Source organism: Dasypus novemcinctus, chromosome 1, assembly GCF_030445035.2.
Source record: "Dasypus novemcinctus isolate mDasNov1 chromosome 1, mDasNov1.1.hap2, whole genome shotgun sequence".
Taxonomy (NCBI): domain Eukaryota; kingdom Metazoa; phylum Chordata; class Mammalia; order Cingulata; family Dasypodidae; genus Dasypus; species Dasypus novemcinctus.
In genome coordinates, this window is record NC_080673.1 from 130,789,739 (window position 1) to 130,816,398 (window position 26,660).

The 26,660-nt window shown below is 40.7% G+C and overlaps 1 protein-coding gene across 3 annotated transcripts in view; it reads right to left on the minus strand.

Moving 5' to 3' along the window:
* The window catches only part of PARM1 (prostate androgen-regulated mucin-like protein 1), a 109,392-nt gene that overhangs the window by 23,270 nt on the left and 59,462 nt on the right, over window positions 1-26,660 (minus strand). For 2 of the 3 annotated variants that reach the window (XM_004480012.5, XM_058296942.1), the window contains exon 2: window positions 13,394-14,122. In XM_004480012.5, coding sequence (XP_004480069.1) covers window positions 13,394-14,122 — 729 coding nt within the window. Of the gene's footprint in view, window positions 1-13,393; window positions 14,123-22,153; window positions 22,237-26,660 lie in introns of those variants that run through there. The other variant, XM_058296958.2, reaches the window with a different exon arrangement.

Here is a 26,660-nt window from a genome sequence, read left to right on the forward strand (position 1 = left end):
TGTCCTCTCTATCTCATACAGCTGTTTGGGGGATCAAATGAGATGAAGTGCTCTGTAAACCAGCACAAAAGAGGGGAATTACTGGGATCTTCAATTAGCCCAGTCCCTTCACTTGATAGATTAGGAGACTACAATACTGAGTGATTGACTGAATGACTTAGCCAATGTCACACAATTTACAGAAGTGATAAAACTAAGACCAAAGTCTATATACAGATTTTGTATATAAGGTATAGGGTATAATGGAAATTAATAAGGACCAGGAAAATGGTTGGGTACTCAGGGCCAAATCATGGAGAACTCTGAAAGCCAGATATGACATTTTGAGCTTGGCAGTGTGGGGAACTGGGACCAATGAGGTGTTTTGATTAGGCGCCGTGATGTACAAGAACGTTCTCAAGTCCGAATCCTTTCAAATCTTCCCTGATGACACACACCATCTTGAACACTCTTTTTCTAGATGCTGCTCTTTTACTTTCTTTAGTACCATTACGAAATTTATTCTAATACAGAACTAATACTGCCATAGGTAACTGTGGCTATTTTTGCCTATACATGCAAGATAAATGTATGAAATACACTGTTATACTAATGGTTTCCACATGAGCAAGTGCAGCCTGCTTACTAGACTGCGAGTCCCCTTAAAGCCAGGCATGGCTTATACTTCATTATTTGTAAGAATTATACTTCATTATTTATAAGAATTATACTTCATTATTTATAAGAAATAAGTAATTCATAAAATATCTTTAATTTCTTCTCAAACTCAACTTTATAAACAGTAATGATACAGAAATAAGATTCCTTTATAAGGCATACAGCTTACATGCAATATATATGATACAGAAGAGTTTAAATTAACACTTAACCTAAGCTTATATCTGTAAGTTAGTCTTCCCCACTGTCCCCCAACTCTTCAAATCATTAAATCACTGCCTAGTCATTTCTTCACACAGAGCAGCAGAGGTAAACTTATTCAAAATTAGCCAAATATTATCACAATCAGATCTCTTATCTCTTGCTCTATACTCTTATCTAAAAGCTAGTTGGTGGGCAGAGTTGGTTAGTGGGAAGAATTGGGATTCCAACTTTGGGATGGGATCTCTTAAACCTGTGCTTTTCTACATCACGTGATCAGAAGACCTGATTTGGAGGCTCATATTACATTCATCTAAAAGCATTTTTCTATCTAAAATATATAGGTTAAAGTGTAGATATGATATAGATATCAATATGTGGATATTAACACAAACATGAATCTCTGTTGCGCTAATAAAGGATTTTCACTTGTCCAAGCCAAGTGCTCCTTTTCTCTTCCTTTGTTTCTCTGTCTCATGCATCAGCTATGCTTGAGGGAAGCACGGAGCACAGGCTTTCGATTAATGCAGACCAGGGCATACAAGTCTGGAAGGTTCCTGGTTACCATGGTTTTAAAGTTTTTTCACTTCACTTACAATTACAATCTTTTCCAACACAATTGAGGATTCTTTTCCATGTGGAGTTTATTTTAAATATTTGTTTAAGTCACCAGAAATAAGCTCTCCCTTGACACCTGGGTCTCTAAGAATAGCAAACATGTTCCTCATCCCCCTTTCCCATAGTACAGAGCAGTCTGTGTGTACATAAGCTTCCACATTAAAACAAGCCAATTACCACCCAGCAGCCCAAGGCCAATCTCTGGAAACATTCCTCCCATTCAGTTGGCCTCAGGGTGCTCCTCAGGCCAAAGGAAATCTATAGAGAATGAGAATTCCTCCAGGTGAATTTGTAATCCCCACAGTTGAATGTTCTCCTTACAGACAGTTCTGAATTCACTCTTGGCTTAACAACAGTTCTCAAGGGGGCATCTATAGTATTGTGCACAGAGCAGTAGTAAAAACAGTAGGAGAAAACAATCCTGACAATTAAAATCTTAGCAGTCACCATTTACTTCAGCTACACTGTGCCCAGCACTGAGCTAGGCAGAGCTGGGTAGGTATCTCTATTTTGAAGTTTAGCAAATGTAGGCACAACAATTAGAATAAATAAATTTATAGAGTCAGAAATCAGAAGCTAGGTTACCAGGGGCTGGGTATAGGTAATGGAGAGTTAATGCTTAAATTGTATAGAGTTTCTCTTTGGAGTGATGGAAACGTTTTAGCAATGGATTGTGGTGATGGTAGCACAACATTGTGAATGTAATTAACAGCAGTGAATTATATATTTGAATGTGGGTAAAAGAGGAAATTTTAGGTTGTATATATGTTACTAGAATAACATTTGAAAACAAAATAAAACATAGGACTGTACAACACAAAAAGGGAACCCTAATGTAAACCATGGACTACAATCAATAGTACAATTATAATAATATTTTTTCATCAGTTGTAACAAATAAACCACACTAATGCAAGGTATTAATAATGGGAGGGGGTATAAGGGAACTCTGTATTTTATGCATGATTTTTTCTGTAAATGTACAACTTCTCTAATATAAAAACAAACAAAAACACACTTAAAATTCTAAAGAAAACCAAACCAAATAAAATCCTACTCAAGTGATTAGTTGGCAGAATGGTATTCAAACGTTGGGACTGGATACTCAAAACCTATGTTTTTCCACTTCATATGATCAGAAGACCCAAGTATGCGGACAGGCTTTAGATATGCATTAGTTGAACAGTCTTGGGCAAGTCACTTCACCCCTCCCTGCCTCTGCGGCCTTATCTGGACTCACAGCTCCACCTATAACATGGCAGTCCATTCATTCACACAGCTGATGTTTACTGTTTATTATGGGCCAAACTCTGATGAAATACTTGCTACCTCCCAGCTTGCTTTTACAAAATAAACAATGCATTCAAAATGCTTTGTCCAGTAGGAACTGTAATGCAAAGGTCTCCAACTCCCAGTGACTCTCACCCATAACACAGAAGCCAGAAGGGAACCTTGAACCCAACAGAGAATTTGAGCCAACCTAGGTGTTAGTAACAGTGCAGATCTCATTGCTTTTTTCTCTTTTCAGACAGGTCATGACCAATGGGATAATGTAATTTCATTGTTGAAAGCACCTTCTAGGAAGGCTCATCCAGTCTAACCCCTGCATGTTACATATGATAAAATGGAAGGTTACAGAAGTTTAGAGGTTTAGTTGAACTCAGAGTCCCTCAGCCGCAGAGCTGGGACTAGAATTCAGAACTCTTGAATTCTGGTTTGGATTCTTCTAAATTCTCTCTTCCTTTGTCTCACAACAAATGAAAACCCTTTAAGTGCAGTGGCTGAGATAATGAACAGGACAATATCTCAGTCTCTACTTCAGGGCAATATTTCCAAAATTCAGACATCTCCATTCTACTGTCATGTCTTTTTTGCTATGTTAGTATATCCCCTACACTATTATTTTCTTAATATTTGTCTTCATATCAAATCATTTTTCTTTAATATATCTGATAGCCTCATCCTAAGCAATAATAGCTATGGGATCACAAATTTGAGCTGCTATTTAATTTTTTTTTTCAAATCCACATTAAACAAAAGCACAACTATAAGAATGGAAAAGGTTCATCATCTTGCCTGTGTATATACGTAAACTATACTTTTTAGGAAAGTGCTCCCAGGAAAGCAAATTCACAGCTGGGGTTGGCAGATGAGAGGCTTGGCTGAAGATCAGTTGGCTGCCCTCAAAGCCACTGGAAGAGCCCTCAGAGTCACAGAGGGCAGAGAGTCAGGGCTGACCATTTCAGTATCAACAACACCCAGTGCTGCTCCATAGACTAGGAAGGCACCATGAATACTGCCTCTGGGTGAAGGCCAACGTGGAGAAAATGTGGCACAAGAGTGGAATCTCAGATCTGAATCAGCCATTCCTTTTCCCTGACCCCTATGGGGGCAGGGTTGGAAAGATTTCTGAAGAGTAACTGAAGAAAAGGAAGAATCACATTTATTACTGGCCCTAGATAAAGAGAACTCTTGAAAATTCTGATCTGTAAATGTGAGTGGGTCAACTCTATCAAGTCAGGTCACCTGATTCTTTGACTTAAGAGCATAGATAGCAGGTGTCAAGTCAGATGAAGAGAAAAAATCCCCAAATGCCCTTCTATTCAAGTATCCGTAATGCAATTAACAATGAAACATCAACAAGAATTCAGCAGGGATTTTCCAGTTTGGGACAACTAGCTACATGGCACTGGGCAGGAAGAAGGTATACATAGGCTGAGAAGTCAGTCCTTCACAGACGCTGACTTTTAACATTAAAGGACAGATGAGGAATGTCAACTCCTAGGTGTTCTCTTTGTGAATTCCATCTAGAGTGGGTCAATGACGTATTGTAGAAGCATGCCGCTGTCTTGCTCATGAGCTGTCTTTTATCTCCTCAAACAGAGAATGAAAAGGTTTTTTTTTTTTGTTTTTTTTCTACCTTTTCCTCAATCCCTTTATTTACCGATGAAAATGAGGCATGATCATGGATGAAACAATGTTGGGGGAAGGGGGATAAACAGGAAATGTTAGCATATACCCTTTTTATAGTCATCTAGACTGCCAGGTGAAGCCTCAGAATCCTTCAGGGCCCACCAGCCTTAGAAAGTAAGACTTCCCACACTTGTATTTTTTTGGTTCAGAGGAAATAAGCAAGAAGGAAGGGGAGAACTACTGAGAGCCTCAGGCAGAGTCTTAACCCTGTTTGCCAAGCTGTGTGCAAATTTGTCATTTTTATCATGGAACACAGATGGGGAGCAGAGTGTCTGAGTGTCAGGTCCCCTGTCCCAACACCTTGGTCAAGGACAGTGACATCAGTATAATTACTGCAGCCTCAAGGACTTAGGGATCTACAAGGAACCATTAGGTAAATTTAGCCTTGCCTCTGTGTAATTAATCACCAAGGTCAGGTAGGACCCGTTTTTAGATACTGCATTTACCAAGTATTCATTTCTCTTAGACTCAGTCCTCCAAGGTTTTAGAGTTAAAACTGTTGAAAAGAAAAACGGTTTCCAGACTTCCATGCAAGTTAAGGGAAGAGAGCAACTTCTAGCTCTTAATTCTCTACCCTTATGGGCAAGTAGGGTCTGGGCTAAATCCTACAGCTCAGCTTTTTTAACATCCCGCCTCCCAATATTTCTTTTCTCTAAGTCTAGAAATCTCTAGTTGTTTGAACACTTTAACCCTTTCCTTTGCATTTTCCAATTTTATGCAAGTATTACTATTTCAAATGTGAATGTAGTTATTTTTCGCCTTCACACTTTTTGGATTTTTCTTTTCTGTACTGTGCTGTACACAGGTGTGTGCTTAATTGGATCTTTACTGCCTAATAATGATAATTCCTTTGGAAGTCTTACAGTGTTTTATGAGCATTCTGTTTTCTCAAGTTAAGCATTATAAGCCAAAGACAGGAAGAATCAACACTCTTGTTGATAGCCACTCTGAGAATTAGAGACTCAACCATAATAATAATAATAGCTAACATTATTTAGTGCTTACTAGGTAAGGGGCACTTTGCATACTTGACTGGGTTAATCCTAATGAGAATCCTATAAGGCAATACAATATTATTCTTATCCTCATTTTATATATGAGGAAAATGGGATGCCCCATTATGAATAAACTCACCCAAGTTTCTCACCAAGCAAATAGCACTGGTGAGATTTGAACTGGGCAATGATGCTAAAGGTTGTACTGTTAGTAACATTCTTGGTTTCCTACAGCCTGCTTTTAAAATGACCTCATAATTTCTCCAAATGAAAATACGACAAATTGTGTTTGAAGGCTACTTCTATGGACTGAGATTTTATGATTTTATCTAAGTTCACCTTCCTATTTGGGCCTAGGAGCCTGAAGGCCATGAGTCTGACCATGAAAGCGAAAGAGTGTTAAATAAAAAGGTTTCTCTTTTTTATCAATATTTTTCTTTTCTAATACCTAAGAAACAAGATGTGGTAAGGACCATATCAATTTAGTATCTCCTAATACATTATTCCCAGTCTAACATCTCAGGGATGGATTTAGAGACCCTTTTCCAATAAAGATGATGGGTTGGTACCAATCCATTCTCACTCCCTGATCAGTTATTTTGTAACCAAGAAGACATGCTTTTTAGAGTTAGAAGATTAGGGTAAGGGATATGGAATCAAGCATATATTCCAATCAATTTTCCCAATGAGCCATAGACACATCAATGCTATCAAGCCACATCCCACTGCCTCAGGGAAGCATTTGGTGAAATTATTTGAAAAGAGATCATTCCATGGAGACAGAAACTCTCCAAACATAATGAAAGGTGATATGGAGAAAATGAAAATATGTGAGGAACCCCACCCATATGTACAGAGAGGGTGAGTTTGCCCCAGCAGTTGAAGGGGGTGGATGTTGAAGGGCGAGAGTGGAGCACATTCCCCAGGATTAGGGCAGTTAAGGTCAGCACCCTATAGTTCTGAGAGGGGCGGGCTTGTCCCCCAAAGGTTAGGGAAGGTCAGGTTGTCAACTCGTTGCTCAAGAGGGTTGAACCTGTATGCCAAAGGTTAGGGGGAATGTTGTCTTCACATCACTGTGCCAGGGGGGCTAAGACTCTAACCCAAAGATTGGGTAAGGTGTGGCAGTCACCCAAACAATCTTGGAGGGAGAGGTCTCAAGCTTGGTTGATGCCCAAATGCTTGATGAGGGTGGAACCAAGAAAATGGCCATTGGGTAAGACCATGGTAAGGGTGGGTCCCCATATGGAACCACGAGAAGAAACCATCTTCTTAAGAATGACTCTCAGACTTTGAAATTGAATGGAGGATGCTCTGCAGATTTACTGAACTGTAGAGGACCCGTGACTCATGTTTCCCTCCCAGTTTCTCCTTATTGTAATGAAAATGTTTATCGTATGTCTGTTGATTTGTGTACTGGAAACAGATAAATTTTTTGTAAGTTTCAGAGGTCTATACAGGACTTTGCCCCAAGACAAACTGTATTTCTTTAAATTGATTATGATATGATTTAGTACTTGCATTGTAACTGATTTAAGGCTTTTTTGAATATTGTAATGACTTTTTGGAATTCAGAGGTTGGAGTGTAGTAGTTTGATATAACTGATGAATTCCAAAAAAATATTGGATTATACTTGTAATCTGATATGTACCTGGACAAGATTGGGTTATGATTAGGGCGTTGAATCCCCACCCCTTTTGGGGACTCACAGATAAAAGGCATGGCGAAGAACAGAGTTGAGGGCTTTTCATGTTGGAGTTTGATGCCGAAGACTTAAAATTGGAGCCCTGGGAGTTCAGCACACAGAGGAAAGAGAAGCCATCCCCAGGAAGGAAGGAACCTTGAAGCCAGAGTAAAGCAAGCTCCAGGAACGTAGGAAACCAGGAAGCCTGAGCCCTCACAGATGTCAGCAGCCATCTTGTTCCAAATAGACTTTGGTGAGGGAAGTAACTTATGCTTTATGGCCTGGTATCTGTAAGCTCCTACCCCAAATAAATACCCTTTATAAAAACCAACCCATTTCTGGTATTTTGCCTCAGCACCCCTTTGGCTGACTAATACAAATGGCTACTACCACCACCTCCTCCTCCCATAAGCAGCTCCATGTCTTATAACCATCTCTAACAACATGCAGGATTTGACAACATCCCATGTAGTTTATTTCCACAGCAGTTCTAAAGGTCATCCCCATCCACCCACTTCTAACTTCTTCTAATTCAGGTACAGAAGGCATACTGGAAGGAACAGTTACCTTAAGGTCAGAAGAACTGAATTTGAATCCTGGCCTGATCTCTCAAGTGAAAACTTGAGTAAGTTGCTTAATCTTTCTGGGCCTGTTTCATTACCAGTAGAACAGGCACTGCATTGCTCACCTTACTGGAACATTATAAGGCTTATAAGGAACATTATAAGCCTAATTTTTGGAACATGCATATTCTCAGTAAGCATCATATTCTACAAATATCATTTCTTCTGCACAGGATAAATTTAATAAACAATTATCACAGTATGATAAGCCTAAAGGACCTGAAAGATTATGTCTCTTGAATTCAGTTCACAGCTAAGAGCACTTAAAGTCAGAGGAGTTAAGTGACATGGCCTATCAGTGACACTGACAAACCAGAAATCAGGTCTCTTAACTGGTCTACATGTTTCCAGTCCTGAATGCCCTCCAACATACCATGCATATTCCTACCAGTTGAACACTCTTTAAAGATAATTCTGGGCATGTTGTCCTCCTGATCAAAAAACCTTTGGTGACTATTAATGGCCTGGCAAGTAAAGCTAATCATCTCTTCCTGCTACATAGGACTTCTGAAATTATCTTTCCTTCTTCATCTTCAGTGTCTTCATATGCAAGTGTCTTTCTTCACATAGCCTTGTTTTGCTGTGTACATGCTATATTGTAAACTCCATAAGCACAGTGACTATCTTATTTATGCTTTCTCCCCAGTTCCTAGCCAGATGCTTGGCTCATAATAGAAGCTCAATAAATGTTGTTGAAGATGGTGGGCAATGTTCATTGTGATAAATATAATAACAATAATAAACCCAGCAAAAATAACAGTAAAAATAAAAATAACAGTAAGTAATAGTAAAATAACAACCACTTCAGACATCGACTGAGTCATTGCTCAACAGCCATTATGCTGTAAATTCATTTTTTCAACTAAACCTTACAACAATCCTGTAAGTACTATCTGTACCCCATTTTACTTATGAGAAGATCAATGCTCAGAGAGATTAAATAACTTGTCTGGTGTTGATCAACTCTTTCCTTCATTTATTCAACAAATATTATTGAGGGTGTACCATATGCCAGGCTCTGTTCTAAGGGCTGGGGATGTAAACTACATGGCAATGTAGAGGGCATTAGATTCCTCAACAGAAGCATGTTCAGTACTTATAACCTATAAGTGGGAGGGCTGGGTTCCCAACCATGTGGGTCCCACACCAAAGGCTGCAGAATAACCACCGTCTACTGGTTCCCTACCTTTGCACACAGCACTCCTCTGCTACATCTCTCTTACCCTCTCTTCCTCATGCCCATATTCCCTTCATCTCTCACAATTCAGGTCACATGCTCCCTCTGACATGGAACTTTTCTTCATCCCTCTAGTCAAATTTAACTCTCATAGAATTTAACTTCTTACAGAATTATTCATTGGTGACTATGCCAAAATATTTGTTGAGTCCTTATATGGATAATAGAAAGATGCTCTGTGAACCCACAGAAATGATAACAAACTGCTATATAAAAGTGAGGTATTACTGCCACTGCTAAAGGCAAGACAAGAATCTCTAAACAAAAACATCCCAAAATAGTGATCAGCGAGCTCATTTTCACAGGGTATTGGTTGGTCTGCTGGGCTAATAAAGGAGCAGTGTAGCAGTGCTACATAATGAAAAGAGAATTTGATTGTAGTTTAGGGGTCTGGGCTCTGGGTCGAGCTCTGCCACTGAGTGGTGTGACCTTGGGCAAGGTATTTCAAACTCTGGGACATAGTTTCTTCACCTTTGAAAAGAGCATATTGTTATCACATTGTCTTTGGGAGCCACCCATTTATCTTGGTTCATTCTCATATTGGTAACTGAGTGGTTTTAAGAGTTACTTAATGTTTGTGCCTTTTCTCTTCAATTAAATTACAAAAATCACAGCGGACAGATCTTATGTTTCTTTGCGTCAAACATAAAATCTTGGTAGATGCACAATATAAATTTTTGATTTAGTAGAACCTCTTTTAGTTTCCTGGCTGCCAAAGCAAATATCATGCAATGGGCTGATTTAAACAATGGGAATTTACTGGTACATGGTTCTGAAGCTAGGAGAAGTCCAAAATCAAGGTGTCATCAAGATGATGCTTTCTCCCAGAAGACTTTGTCATTCTGAGGCTGGCTGCTGGCAATCCTTGGTCCTTGGCTTTTCTGTCACTTGACAATGCCCATAAAAGCCTTTCCTGGCTTCTCCCTTTTCTTCTGAGTTCCACTGACTTTCAGCTTCAGGTTGCTACCTCTGGCTTTTTCTCTGCTGACTTTCACTCTGCTCATAAAGGATACCAGTAATCTGGATTAAAGTCCAACCTGATTCCTTTGGTCCATACCTTAATTGAGGTAACCTCTTGAAGAGATTGTATTTATAATGGATCCACACCCATAGGAATGGATTAAGTTTTAGAACATGTTTTTATGGAGTGCATAGAGTCAAACCACTAGAGATCCTAAGGGAAAAGTCCTCTTTGGTTTATGAAATGTACACTTGCATTATTAGTCAGGGTATTCTAGGGAAACAGAATCTACAGGATATATATTATGAGATTTATTACAGTAATTAGCTCACATGACCATGGGGATTGGCAAATCCCTATTTCTTAGGGCAAGTGGCAAGTTGGGAACACCAGTGAAGGTTTTAATTAATTACGCAGGAGAAGGTGGCTAGCTGAAATAGAGATAGAAATTCTTCTTTCTGGCTGCTGAAATCATCAGTTCTTCCTTTAAGGCCTCCAACTGATTAAATGACACTTCTCTCATTGCTGAAGGCAATCTCCTTTGTTGATTGTAGATGTAATCAGTCATAGATGCAATCATCCAATTAATGATTTAAATCCATGAACTATCCTCAGAATAACAGTAAGTCCAAAGTTTGCTTGACCAAACAGCTGGTACCATAACCCTGTCAAGTAGACTAGGGTGTGAACCCACTGTAAGTGGGACTTTATGATGAGGTTACTTCAGTTAGGGCATGTGTGGCCCAGCCCAAATAGGATGGGTATTAATCCTTGACTGGAATCTATTATATATGGAATGAATTCAGACATGAGAGAGAGAAAGCCACAGGAAACAAGAAGCTGAAATGGAAACTGGAAGAAAAAGAGGAGACCAGGAGACTTAGCTATTTGCCTTACTATGTGACAGAGCAATAAAGGATCACTGGCAGTCAACCCCTAGAATGCTACAGTCTTCAGGGAGAAAGCATTGCCTTGATGATGCCATGATTTGGACTTTCTTTTAGCCTCAAAACCATGAGCTAATAGATTCCCACTGTTTTAAGTTGACATATTTTATGGAATTTACTCGAGCTGTGCAGGGAACTAAAACACTCACCCGTGCTCAGTGCTCTCCTTCTAACTTGCCATATTTCTTTTCTACAATCATTCAGTCATTCCTTCAGTCCTTTACTCTGGAGCTCCTACTGTGTGTAATATTCCATAGAGCTATAAAGATTTATGAACCAGGTCTGCCTCTTGACCTTGTCGGTTTAGAATTGATGAAATCAAGACATATCATCTAAAAATAAGCCAGGCTGTTGGAACAGGAATAAAATCAATAATCTAGCCCATGGAACCAAGGTATGTGTGGAAGGCAGGAGGCTGTGTCAAATGATGGAGATTCTTGCATGCCAAGCTCAGAATTTGTGCTTGGGAATATTAATCTACCATGTCTAGAGTATCTTGGAGGAGGCAGAAGGTTAGAAAGCTGAAAATTAGTATAAACAGATGGTGGTGAAGACCTCAAAGGGGAAAGAGAGTAGAGATGGGGGGAGGGGGCAGGGAGCAGTGCAAGTCTGTACTTTGTGACAGTCCTTTAGATACTGAGTCAAAGTCAACATCCACTCTGCTCCAGGTACCCACTCTATGCTAGAGATGTTACTTGCACACTGGGAGCAGGGAAAGCATCAAGGAGCTGGAAACTGGGAGTATGATGGAGATAGAGACAGATGCTACTCATCTGTATGAAGTTGTTAAGTCTTGGCCTGGGGTATAAATAGAGCATTAATGGGGAGATGGACCCACCTTCTACCAAAGAATTCCATGAAGGCTGCACTGAGGAACTGAGACTTGAATTGGGTTTGCCAGATTTCTTCCTTTTGCCCCTTCAGATCCACTCTCCTACCTTCTCTACTTTGCTCTTTGATGAGCCGTCAAGAGACAGGCCTGTATGGGCTATATCAATGAGTTCCCTTGTCCTTGGTTTCTGGTTGGATTGGCCAAAGGGGAATTTGGCAGCAGATGAGTGGCAAGGGGGAGAGTAAAGGAAGGATATTTCCTCCATTCATTCCCTGAGGAGGTTAACTTTGGGTTAGTGGTGGTCCCTCAGTCAAAGGTTACTGCCCCTCTCCATGTGGTCTGTTCTACAGGACCGTCTCCTTCTGGGTTCTGGTTACTGCTCCTTCCTTTCACAAATCCAGTCCAGGATGGCTGAGGGTAGCCCTGCTCCTCCTAACCTTTATGGTTCTCTGTACCCAGCCTCACCTCTGTAATTAGTTCCCATTATCCCAGTTTGAGTGTCTTTCTCTTTCCTCTTGGGATCCTTACTGATATACTGGGCTTTCAAAAATAAAAATTTGCAATTCTTTGGAACGTTCACTGCTGCTGCAAGCTTTTCCATGGCATGAATCATGTCTTGTTAATCATGGCTTTATCTCTCCCTCCTTCCACTACCTGTTCACACCGTTTTGTTTCATAGCAGTTGTTTAATAGTTTTTTATTTAAAGATGTCAATTTTACCTCAGGGAATGCCATTCCTTTGACACCAGCCAGGTATGGTCATGTGTGTTCTCTCTTGAATGTTCTACTCTCAGTCTACGTCCCTGGCAGGAATTCCCAAGGAAGGGGCTGTGGCTTAATTTCCCCATTCACCTTTGGACTCTTCTCACTTCACTGAGAGGCAAAATGCTCCCATTAAAGCCTTTTCCTGCCCAATGCCCTAAAGTCTGTAGTCCTTACAACAATTTCGGAAGCATGTGGCCTCAGAAAGACCCTAAATCTCTCTCTACCATAATTTCCAAAATTGCAAAATGAAGATAAAAGTAAAACTAACTTCACAGGGTTACTGGGAGAATAAAAAAAAAGTGACAACAATTTACTTTCTTTCCCATGAAATACATCAGTGACTATAGAGAATAAGCAAGTTCCCTCCACCACCACCCTAGATTCTTTGACTTGTTTCCATGCGGCAAACACTGCCTTGGTATACATAGCAAAATAAAACCATTTCCTGAGCATTTACTTCTTGCCAGATACTGTTTGAAGCCTTTTAACCTTAACAGGAAATGTGTGTGGTAGAACCTATTTTATTCCCATTTTATAGATGAGGGAAAATAAGGACACAGAAGATTAAGTAATTTGTCCAAGGCCAGGAGCCAGAGTTTAAACCTAGGAAGCTTGCCAGACATCATGTGGTTAAACTCTGTATAGCCCTACAGTCTCATTCTTTTACGTTACCTGTGATATTATGTCAAGGCAAACCATAAAGTAGCAATCAACTGCCCATTGAGTCATCATGTGGAAATTATTAAATGACTAAAAATAAAGTTTGCTCTTTTATAATATTGTAATTCAGCACAGGTGTTATACTCCAAAATTCAACTTAATGGATTGTGTATGGTTAACCAAATTGCATTCTTAACTTCTCAGTGCTGTTAACAGCACTACTATTCTAAATCTAGACTCACCTGAACTTAATGCATGCGCCACTTCCTCCATGATCACCCCTGGGGAGGCGGTGGTGGTTTCGATGTCTATCAGCTCACAGGTCAATAAGGTTGGCCCAGTTGTGTGGGGTGTTCTCTCCTGGACCACTGGTTTGGCTGTGGTAAGTGGAGTGGGTGTGCCGTCAGGACTGTGCTCCTCTGTTAGGGACTCTGGTGGAGTTGAGGCTTCTGTGGGCTGGGTGCTGGTCACAGCTGAGCTGTGCTCAGTGGTGTCATGTACAGAGGAAACCTCAGGTGGTAAGGTGGATGGGATTGTGGGCGATGAGGCTGGAGCCTGAGGGGATGTGAGTGTGGGAGACTCAGCAGGTGACAGTGACCCTGTAGCTGACACATTTGCTTCAGGAGTGCCCAACCTGGGCTCAGCAGGCGTGGGTGGAGAATGGACGCTGCTGCTTGTTGTCGAGAACCCAGGAGGTGAAGGGTCTGTATTTGTTCCTCCCCAATTCGAAGATGGACTAGTGATCTCCTCTTCTTCTTTGGGCAATATGGTAATGTTTTTGGGAGGTAGAGCTGTTTGGGCTGATGGTGTAACCGGTAGTAATGAGTTGCCCTGTGTGCCACTGGTAGGGGAGGCAGTGGCTGCAGGAGAGTTGTGTGGAGAGCTAGTCCAGATGGCTGTCGGCAGAGTAATTTTTGCCGGAAGAGAAACAGGCAAGGAGGTTGACGTAGGCACACTCTGTACTCTTACTCCTGTGGAAGAACCAGTACAAAAGTGGTTAACATGTGGAAACTCGAGAGGTAAAGTTATTACGCTGAGGCTGTTTTATAGTATTTTCACAGGTATCTTATTTTGCATTATGCCTGCCCCAATTCTGAAGGTGACATTAAATTTTTTTTCTTCACACGAATTGTTCTCCCCTCCCTTTGTGACTATTAGTAGGAATCAGCCCTTAGGCTCTGCAAGAACAGTTAGTGGGTCAGTCAACACATGTTCAACCAGTACATGGAGTGAACTAGACTTGTTCTATGCTTGCTTGAAACTGTGTCCTTAAAAAATGAGATTCTTTGTGGAACTGACTTGTTGGGAGTTTGTCTGCATTGCCGAGGAGCCTGCTCTCCAGTGCCTGCTGGGGTGCTGAGCTTGAGCATATTGAAGGTGGGGAAAGTGTGGTTGGTGGGTGGGCCTGCTGACTGGCCAGAAGGGAGGTGGCTTCCATGGAGAGCACTCAGGCCTGCCTCACCCCACAGCAAAGCCAGAGAGGCTCATGCATTGGCTGTTGCCAATGAAGGCTGTCAGTTCTGCATTTATGCATAGGGATGCAAGTTCTGCACTTATGCATAGGGATGGGATGAATAAGTGTAGGAGCACATTCTCCATGGAGGATTCAAGAAGGGAGGGTCCCAGAATTAAAGCTGAAAGGCGTCTCTGAGGATCTGGTCCAATCCCCTTATTTTCCAGATAAGGAATCTGAGATTTGGAAATGTTTTTCCGGACCTGGAATGCCATTCTCTCAGAGTCTAACCTGGGCCTTTACTATTGTTTCACTTTGCCAGTAATTCTCCTTCATATTTTGAGTTAGTTTCCTTCCTACATCCCTTCCTCCCACCCCACTTCATTTACTTGTTTAGTTTCACTTATTCAACAAGTACTTAATGTATAACTTCTATACGCTAGCACTGTGCTAGATACAGGCTTATGATTTCACTTTCTATGCACAACATATCTCTTTGATGGCCTCCCCACCCTCCTTAAGACATTCCCCAGGTAGCTTTTCCCCTAGTCATTTCCATCTAGTAGATGGTACCCATATTCACTCAGTTGCTTAGTTAAAAACCTAGGCATCATTACTGATGTATCTTTTCCCCTTACACTCCACATCAGAGCCACCAGTGAATCCTGCTGAGCTACCACAGTCACTTGCCTAGAGGACTATGAGAACTTCATAGTTGATTCTCCAGCTTTCAGTTTCCTCCCGTTCAGTCTAATTTTCACATACCAGCCAATATGGTCTTGAAAATGGTAAATCTGACCATGTTACTTAACTGATAAACCTTCCCAAAAGAGTCAGGTTGTACTTAAAACCTATGTCATCCATATTCTTATCATTCTTGTAAGTCTCTTAAAAAATGTCACCTCCTCCTTAGAGGAGCCTTCCCAGACATACCTAACTAAAATCATTCCCACTCAAGTCCCTTGCCCATTTTTAATTTTCTTCAATTTAATACAAATCTATTACTGAAATTACATATTTATTTGTTTACTTATTTATTAACTCTCTTCTACCAGAATGTAAGCTCCAGGAAGATGCAGGGATCTGGTCTTATTCATTGTTCTTTTCCCAGAGCCTAAGACAATGCCTAACTCATAATAAGTGATCAATAAGTATTTGCGGATGAAGGGAGGGAGGGAGGGTAGAAGGGAAAGGAAAGAGGGAAGGAAGAAAAAAAAGAATAAATCCAGAAATTTTATTCAGGGATATTCCAACATCTCTCCAAACCCTTCTTCATATCATTTAGGTATGGCCACATCTGTCATACCTATTTGGTATTACTTGTTTAAAGGGCAGCCTAACTCTTTGTCATTCTACCATGATATATGCCTGTGTCTGATGTCTTATTAGGTCTTCAACAATTCAATCCTGCATATCCTGAGGAGATTTCCTTGGGGATGACATATAGGTAATAGGCAACCATGATCAAGGTTCAGAAGGAATGAAAAATAGGGTAGACTGCAGCACAGAAGAAGGGAGTAAAGACAGATGGGGAGGCATTTAAGGCACTTAGGATAAAATCTGCTTACTTTATCATTTGGCAGCACAACAGATTCAGTAGCTGAAAGAAAGTTGTGCTACAGAATCTAACTTGAAAACAGTTCCTCACTATATTACGGCATTTAACATTTGGATGGTGATTAAAATAATTGGAAAAAAAGTGGATTTATTTTATTTAAAAGGAGTTGTTCAAGACCATAAACTACAGGAGAATTACTCTTCTAGAAAACAGGAGGACAGACCTCCCAATTTAGTCCACATAATTTCCCATGTCGCTAGGTGGTCTTTATGTGGTCAACAATTTCAGGAAGAATACAGATCAAGAAATCTTTGTTATTCTGACAAAACAACAGTTGGGGCAAATATTTCATACTGTTGAATTTCTTTACTAGAACACTGACACTTTATGCGGCCTTTGGAGCTTCATGGGTCTGCATCCTGGCAGTTCTTATGACTGATTAAAGATTCTGAAGGCAGAAAAGATGATAGTGTTTAACTGCTATCCATGGCATCACAGAATACACGGGCAGAATGAAGCCAAGACAGCCTCAGTTTAAAAGTTTGCTAAATCCAAGAGTCTTTGGAGGCCTGAGATAAGTGAATAATGAGTCATATACAAAGAAAGACCAATTTGTTCATTCATTCAAGCATTTATTGAGTAGCCTTTATGTCCACGGACTTGCCCTCAGAGAGTTCACTTTCTAGCAGGACAGAAAGGACACTCAGCTTCCTGGAATCTGATGTGATAAGTGTGTTATGGAAGTCAAAGCAAGTTGAATGGGAGCCCTAAGGAAATATGAATAAATTTTGCATGGGGACTATGGAATGTAAAAATATATAAATGCCAATTATTTCAAATGACATTTAGAAAAGTCACAGAAGAGATGACATTTGACTTGGATCTTAAAAGATGAAAACACATCAGGTGCCACTTAAGGTATATAATGTTCAGGGTGGTACCTGTATTGTCATTTCCAGTGACAATGGACCTAAAAGCTGTACCAGAGAACTCCATTACAATACTGAAAATAACATGCTTTAGGAATTGGTTTTGTTGCTGGATACATCCATTTTTTTGTTTAAGTCTTATTAATATATTTTTATAGTTCCTACCCTGCCCACATCCAAAAAGGACTGGAAGTGGTCATTCATTTCCCATGCTACCTACTGCATACTTATTTAAAGTTCTTCATCATCTAATTTGGCAAATTTCTATACCTAACAAACCAACAATGCACAAAATTGTATGACAATGTTGGTTATCCTCCCTCAAACAAAGCATTGAAAGCCTCTGCAATTCCATATTGCTCTGACTACATGAGGGTGGGTCTTCTTTAAGCAGGAAAATTGCTAAAGCTAAAGCTCCATGAGTATTCCAGAGAATGCTCACAGGAAATCCCACCTTTGAAGCTTTTACCCTAGTATCAAGACAGAATCATTGAGACAGAGTGAGAAAATATCATTTCTGCTTTTCCATATGTAGGACTTGTATTTCCACAGGAATATCAATCTTAGCAATTCAAACAGGTAAGTCTATAGATTTTTTCAGGATTAAAAAAAAAAAAGAGCCAGAGAGGGCTAAGTGATGAGCAAGGACAATCCTCAGTTGATAAATGAGGGGACAGATACAGAGAAGGGAAGGGATATAACTGAACTTATACATAAAGGAGGAAGAGTGGGGCAGGGTCAGCCTGGAAAGAATCATGTCGAGTTGTGATAACCCCCGCTCACCCCCACTGTGCCTCAGCTTCAAAAGGCTAGTAAAGCTTTAGTAACCCCATCAGAGAGGAAGCAAGGGGGAGTCCATGCACAGAAGTTAAAATAATTTAGTGCCTCCAAGTACCTCCCCAATCAATGCAGAGCAATTTTCAAGGAATTACACCTAATATTTCTTTGAGAGAATGGCAGAAAAAATAGAATTCAGTGAAACCACTAATCTCTAAATTAGAGAAAAATGAGAATTGTTCCAAAATAGAGTGACATTGCCAGAAGAGCTGCTCACTGCCAGGGTAGTGACAGGCCTACAGGCGTGAAATGGAGTGACTCAAGGATTCTTAGCCTTAACCAAAATGAGACATCTAGGGGCACAGTTGCCACCAAAATCTGAAATTCTTCCTTTAATGCCTAGAAATTCATTTCCCTGAAGTTTTGGTCAGGTTAGCGCTTTTTTTTTTTTGATGCAAGAAGAGCTGACAGACTCTCCATCAGAAGAAAAGTGGACCTTTCGTTGGATAGAAAATTATTAATTGCTATTATATTGTCCTGAACTCTGTCACCCTATCCTGGATTTCATTAGCAGCAACTTTCACCAGTGCCAGAGTTCCAGGCAGCTTGATTACCTGTGTTGCACAGCTATTTCTTTTTTTATTCCCCTGGCTATGTCCTTCCCTGCCCTCAGCTAGTCAAGTACCTGAGAAAACATGTGACAACACTTTGGCAACTTTGGTGAAACTTGATCAAAACGCAGGCAAGCCCTGTCCTGTTGCTGTCACGTCAGCCCAGCGTGCTGCCTGTGGCCGCTGGATCACGTCCAGTCTGTCTGGTAGAGGCGCCCCAGCTGTAGCCAGTCTGCAAGCTACACAGCTGCCAGCATTATCTCCACACAGCCTCCCCAGTGAGCTTCTGGAAAGACAAACTGGGCCATATCACTCCCCTTCAAAAGGCAGGGAGAGGTTAAGACAGCCAGCACTGGTTTCCCACCATGCTGCGGGTGAAAGTTAGCCTTCTCACCACCACCTAGAGTGCTCTCTGTGATCCAGCCCATCTGCCTCTCCAGTCTAGGTCCCCACCTGCTCCTCAAACAGACTTGTTCCAGCCTCAGGGCCTTCACATTTGCTCTGACAGCTCTTCCCTCTGTCCTTTTGACTGTCACTTTGAGTCATCCTTCTGGTCTCAGCTTAAGAAACTTTTCAAAGAGGACTTCTCTAACTCTCCAGGTATCTTCCCCCCAAACACCCCTATGTATTCCCAGGGCACCATGTGTCTGACTTTCATAGCACTGAATCCAGCATACAACTATGTACTGTGTTATGAGAAGCTTTGTTTAATATACATTCCCCCGTTAGATTCCACGATTCACCTGGATTGGGCATTGAAGTGGACTTGCTCACTACTGTGTCCTTGTTGCCTGGGATGGGGCATTCAAAAATTTATTTTGAATGAGTGAACAAACTGAGTACCCTCTGCTGGGCTAAGCACTTAACATACATCATCTCATTTAATCATAATATAACTTCTATGAAGTAAACATCATTGTCATCTTAGTTTCACAGATGATGAAACAGAGGCTCAGAAAAGTTACGTAAATTCTCTAAGGGCACACCTGAAGCTTGAACCCAAAACTGGCTCCAGGTCTAACTACTGCCACATTGAACTGGGAAATCCATAAGTGTGTTTGAAGTCTGGACCCATGTTTGTACGGCAGCCAATCATCAGTTTTCCTCTATCTTCTCTAATAAATTCTCCAGTGTGGGCCACTAGAGTGGTCTTTTCAAAATTATGTCCATATGAACCCCTACCCCTTCCCTTCAGTCCTGCCACATGCTCCCTAATATCCTCAGGAAAATCTTGAACTCCATGGCAGGGCAGTTCATGACATCTTCTATGATTTTCAATCATTCCACCCCTCATGACACCTGCAGTCTTAGCGACCTGCATCATTGGAAATTCCTGGAATAGTCCATGACCGTCTGCCTCCCTGCCTGCATACCTGCTTCCTAACCTGACTCTCTTCTGCCTTACTCCCTCTGCCTACCCCAGTTCTGAGCAGTCTAGAGCCTTATGTCTTCTCTGCAGTATTCTCTAACTCGAGAGAGCCATTCTCCTCTCTGAGCCCACAGTACTTCATACAGACTGTAATTGTGGCAGACAATTACAGTGCTAATTTCTCTCCAGACTTGTCTCCCACCATGAACAAGACCTAAGAAGGACTGTGGCTTTTTCTTTGTCTTAGTGCCTGGGCATAGAAAGTACTCAACAAATATTCACTGAGTAAAAATGTGGATTTGCTGCCTTTGAGAAGCAGTAATATTTCGGCTTCTATGCTGGGACATGATAGCAGACATGCATCCCTGCTTTGATTTTCTATAAGTTCCATGAAAATGACCAGCTAATAGGAAATTTTGGATGGGCCTCCAAATGGTCCTTTATTATTTTCAAGATATGCCTCTAAACAGTCTTTTGTTATTTTTCTCTGCTTTATTTTACAAACTGCAGGGATTTCCTTTCTCAATGGGTGATATAGTCATCCAGCTCTTCAAGTGCCAACCATCAATTCACAGACCAAACACAAGCCAGCCCTCCTATCCCCTCATTGCAAGAGGACTGCATTTCAGCAGTCATTTAGAGAGAGAGTAAAAAAAAATAACCTTAAAATGATGTGGTCTTTTTTTAATCACATCAAAACTAAAAATTTGGGAGTTATTTAGGTTGAGTGAAAGCACTGTTTTGGACCCTGACAACTTACAAAAGTCCCCATGTTATCTTTGGTGGGAGCTACTAAGGGCACCAAATGCTCCAGAAGGTTCATCTAACATCTATAAAACCATTACATAATCTAGCCCAGCCATATGATATTTGAGAGCTATCATATGTCTAGACAGAATGTGTATGCCCCACAGCCATCAAACTGCTTAAGAAGACAATTATTTGAAGTAGAAAAGTCATATTCTTCAGAGTATTTTGTTTATGAAAATAAGAAACAATTCTAGTCAGAAAAAAGGAAAAGAGCCTCTGTCGACCTGTTGTATGACTCAATTTCTCCATCCATAAATTAGGACTAATGATATCACCAGGTTGCCTGCAGGTGCTATGAATGATAATGAAAGGATAACATTCTGTGAAGAATATTGTACTTCCTGAGGAAAAAAAAAATACCATTTCCTTTCTTTTCCCCAGAAGTAGCATCTGGGGATGTTGTCTACCCAGGGTGGTGGACCCAGGGAGGAGGCTATGCTGAGTAAAGATACAACAGATGCCTGCGGACATTCTGAAGGCAGCATATTGGGGTTTCTCAGGTTGGGGCTGTGGAGACGAAGGGAGAAAATACAGAGAAGGCAAAGGATTCCTCTCAGGCCTCTTTGTGGTAGCAGGTGGAGGTAGATGTGTCCAGTGGGTAATGGGATGGAAGGAAAAGAGCACCTAATGTTTCACTCAGTTAGTAGGGGATTTTCTGCAAGACAATATTGGGTTCTCTGGAATTCTCTTCCCCAAGCACCATGGCAGCCTTCTCGTGAAGCCAAGGATGAACATTAACCCACTGAGGATGACGAACTTGAAAGAGAATAAAGAGTCTTTCTATTTGAAGATACTGTTGCTCTGCCAAGCCAGGTCTGGGATGCCTATCTTCAGATTTGCTGTTAAATAAACAATATTGTCTTTGGGATTTAAGCCATTATCGGTTAATTTTTCTATAACTTAGAATATGAATTTCACACTATGAAGACAGCCACCACAATGGACGGCACAAAGTAAGATTTCAGTAAAAATGAGGCTATTACGTTGACCTCTAATTGGAACTTGGGCCCAAATGCCTTCATCTCCTTTAATCTGTTAATTTTTGTTTGTTTTTTCATGTTTTACATGAGGTTTTACTATCTTATACAGTCCCATATTACAGTTTTTAGCGTTCCTTCTAGTAATATACATGACTTTAGACTTTCCTTTCAACCACTGTCATACCCATACAATAGCACTGCTAATTACAAACACCATGACATGCTTTCACCAGTTCTATTCATTTCCAAAGATTTGCAAACAACCTTTTTTAACAATTCTGCACAGATTAGCTTTCAGCTTTCCATTCTCTACCCTCCTTCCATTTTCTGGTGACCTTATTCTAATTATTAACTCCATGAGTTTACACTGTATATTTAGTTCAAAATAGCACAATCATACAGTATTTGTCCTTTTGTGTCTGGCCTGCCTCACTCAATATAATGCCCTCCAGGTTCATCCATGCTGTCACATGCCCCTTCCCACTGCTGCACAAAATTTCATCACGTGTACATACCACAATCTTTCATCCGTTCATCAGACGATGGATACTCAGGGTGCCCCCAACCCCTGGCAATAGTGAATAATGCTGCTATGAACAGTGGTGTGCAGCTGTCTGCCTGTGTCCCTGCTCCCAGCTCCTCTGGGCATACATCCAGCAATGGTATTGCTGGGTCATGGGGCAAGTCCACATTCAACCTCTCCAGGAACTGCCCAACAGTCCCCCACAGTGGCCGCACTGTTAATTTTTTAAAAGTCATTTTCAGGCACCCTTAGAGGGAGTGATGCAGCTGGACCTGTCAGCATACCTGGTGGTACTCTCTGGTTGATTTCTATGAAAGCTGAGCAGCCTACTATGCTCACAGAACCTATCAGAAACAAAACAAAAGAAAACAAAAACCTGCCAGCTAAATGTGATTTGCATTTTTCCACCTTATTAAAAAAAAGTTCAAAAATTTCAGGGGGAATTTCAAATGAGTCTTAATGTGACATGAAATGAGCTGAGTGGCCTCAAAAGGCTGTGGAAGCATAGGATTTACCACTGGACAACAATCAGGGGGGATCTGTACCTCATTATCAGTGCTACGAGGTTTAAGCAAGAAGATACTTACTAGAATGGACATTCTGCCCTTATATTTAAAACTAAGCATCACTTAGCAGTTTATTCTTTTAAAATTTGATTAGACTTTTGTTTGTTTAGGTCCAAGTCGAGAAATGTGTATTGAGTGCCTGCTATGAGTAGGGCACCCAGGTGCATAAATCATATGGAGGAAGGCATGTGGGAAAAGAGATTACGTTCTTTTAAATTTCATGCAGCCTTTTCACTGACCACTACAATTCAGCTCTATTTTCCCCTCAAGTATATTGATGTTTAATGTCGGTCTTCATCAGTGCATTCTGAATAACAACCTCTAGGTTGGTATAGTCATGTTTCCTCCTCTACCTCCTGTTCTCCCCATAGATTGTCTATTATATGTCAAGTACTTTGAAAGGGGGAGGATAAACAAGTAGGTGAAGGGCGCCCAGCAAGCTATGAAGTAGCTTGGAATACACTAATGGAAGGTATTAATTAATGATAATCCCTGCCCTTCAGCTCCTTTCTGCCTCTTAAAATGTCTTCTAAATTGCAGGTTTTATAACTTAAAGTGTCAGGATATAGTTCCTGAAACCTGAAGATACCTGTCTGCTATAGAAATCTAAATAAAAGTGAGGTTGACTACTGACTTGAGATACAGGGAAGATGGAGGAGTCTAGGCTGAAGTGCTGAGGCAGGATGTGGAGCTCTGCATTCTCCACCTGCCCTTGAGGACAACAAGGCCACAGTTCCTTGGACGAGCCACTTCTCCTCTTTGAGATCTAGCTTCCCTGATTATTAAGGTTTCCCATAGGGGCCTCAGTGATACACTCAGCTTCTCTACTGAGAGGGCCATTCTCATGACTAGGTTTTAGGTTGGAGGATGGAGACTAGATGGAACCACCTTACAGAGAGACACCAAACTTGTGACCAGAGACTCCAGGAGAGAGCTTTTTACTGTCTTGTGGAATGATTTCCAAATCCTGATATATTATCAAAGACAGACAGACCATCTTAGGGGAGTAGCAAACCATGTACATGTGCTTTCCCTGAATAAGGAAAATGGGGTAGGGGGATGGAAATTCAATCATTATTAGGTTACGGTTATATGTGTATGCTTGTTGCTTACCCAAAGTCAGGAATAAGACAAATCTTATTTCCAGTTCAGGTGTTGGGTAATCTCTTAATTTTGCAGGAGTGTATCCCCTTGGTCAAAATGTTCCTCATAAGGAACTAAATCAGCTGAAATCAATATGGGTGGAGAACCATGCTTCATGTAAATGATGTTGTAGGTAATACATTTTAATGAAATACATTAAATGACAAGGGGAAGTGAGTATTTGAGGAAATTTTATGGTGAAGCCTCATTTAATGTGATTAACTGCCACTTCAATTGTTGCTTGTATTAAGAAGTTTTCAGATTTTTAATTTGCCAAAAATCAGGACTCTCTTATGCTCTTGTTACCTAACACATTCACTATTCCCTAAAGAAGCAGCATGCTCTCCTTACTCATGGAGATTGCATCTCTTCTTAAAACAAAGAAAGTCACTAGTCAGTACATAGTCACATGAAATATCATCTTCAGGGTTTCATTTGTTAACCAACCTCCAGCTGCTGCTATCCTTGGTAATTCTCAAATGCCTGCAGCATGGCCACCCCTGTTAAAGAAATTGTCAGCAGTACCAACTGGGGAGGCTTCCCTGGCACTGTTATTGGAGTACAGAATATTCTGATGAAAATCTTTGGGACCCATTAAAATGCTACTCCTCAGTCACTGCTGATAGATGCTATTAAACACATCAATCTGAAAGGAAGGAATCTGGCAACATGAGCTCACTTGGGTAAATTGTACTAGCTGTACAAAAATTGGCTCTGTGGATAGCTCAGTTGAAAGAATAATTTCGCTTTGGGTGGACTTATTTAGAATGAATTTATAAATGTTGTTGCAAAGAAAAACATTATTCAAAAAAATAAGGGCCTATACTAAAGCTTATGAAACAATTCTTCAATATATTTCTATGTTCTCTCTGGCAATGCTGGCATTATACCTTGACACCCCAAATTCACATGCTTAAGTTAAGGCAGAAGTAACTCTATCTCATGCTTTTACTTTAAAGATGATTCCCAGATCTCTATAGGCAGCCTTGCAGTCTCTTATGCATCCCAGTCCTCTATTTCTACTAAGTTCATGTGTCAACTTGGTTAGGTTATGGTGTCCAGTTTTCTGGTCAAGCAAGCATGGGCCTGATTGTTACTGTGAAGGATATTCTGTGGATTTAAATCACCAGTACGCTGATTGCATCTATGACTGACTATATCTACAATCAACTGAGAAAATTGCTTTCCAACAACGAGTGATGTCTCATCCAGTGAGTTGAAGGCCAAAAGAGAAAATTTCCATCTCTACTTCAGCCAGCCAGCTTCTTCTGGGGAATTCACTGAAAACCTTCATCTGAGTTCCCAGCTTGCAGCCTGCCCAGTGGAATTTGGACTTGCCCATCCCCACACTTACATGAGATAATTCCTATAAAAATCTCATAATATTTACATTATATATATATCTCCTGTCGGTGCTGTTTCCCTAAAGAACCATGACTAATACAATTTCCAAATGCCTTTTGGGCTTTGTACTCAGAGTCATCTTTTCTCATCCAACCAACTCCTCTGGGCTTCCCTTATTTCTGTCATCACCCTACCTTGTATTCAAGTTCTAATCCGAAGTTAATCCACTTGAAAGAGGCAAAATTGGGGTTTGGACCCAGATATGTCTGACTCTTCCAGTAACCCTTCAGATCTTTTTGTAAGGAGAGTCTCATTCCTATATACACAGAGGATACTAAGGGAAGTACTTTGTACTGTGGTGAAATATTAACCCGCACATGAACACACACAAACACACACACCTTTCTAAGTTATGCATCTGAAGGGCAGAAAACGTTCTGTAAGCTGGACTTATAAATTCCTGAGATAGACTATTTCCTTACATTAAGTTTCCTCATATAGAAGGAAATTCTGGTGGAACATTCTTGAGGCCATAGGGCAGATGCCCACATGTACTTTGGGGCAATGACTAAGGGCCACTCAGACTACTGGACACATTGGCTCTAATTCAGAGGTTGCTTTTAGCATGACAGATTCACATCTCATCCTAAAATCACTTATCAACCGTTAGGTCTCTGTAGGCTAAATCACAAGCACTCCTGCTGGGTAAGGCCTTGGGGCTGTAATTGCATTCATAAATCTTCAGCTAGAAAATCTACCTTTTACAGAAAAACTACCTTTTACTAAGTCCTTATCAAATAATGATACATAGAAAAGCCAAAATTATTCTTTGCAAGATCAGAAATAGCATTTCTATTTGCTGTGTAATTGAATCAGGAGCATCTGGGCTTTGGCTCCTGACTCTGAATTCACCCGTTCGTTTACTCCTTAAGTAAGTGACAGCACACTAAAAAGATACAAAGTAGTCCTTCCTATGTACGAAGGTGTACACAACCCAGAGCAGAGTATATCTGGTAATAGTTTTGATTTCTGTTGCACTGAAATAAAGCAACAATCAGATCAGTCTAGGTAAATGCTACTGGGAAGAGGGAGGAAAGCAAAATTCCCTAGGAGAAAAGTGGCAAAATCTTCAGGCATTAACAAGCCTGAATCTTCACCCTCAATCTCAAATCAGCTCCAATTTCATCATTCCAGCTGCACACAGAGCATTTCTTCTTGGATGACATTCTGTCACCACATTCAACAGGTCACAAGAATCTAAACTGAGCAAGTTCCTCTCCCTGCAAAACAATTCTCCTAAATGATCCCAGTCAGGCTTAATGTATTCGAAGAATGTTTGATTTCTTTCTCTCTTTTGTTTTCTATATTCTGTCAAACTCACACCCATTTTTCAATTAAAAATAAGTGTTTAGTGCTTAGTGGGTACCATGCTATGTGCTGGGAATA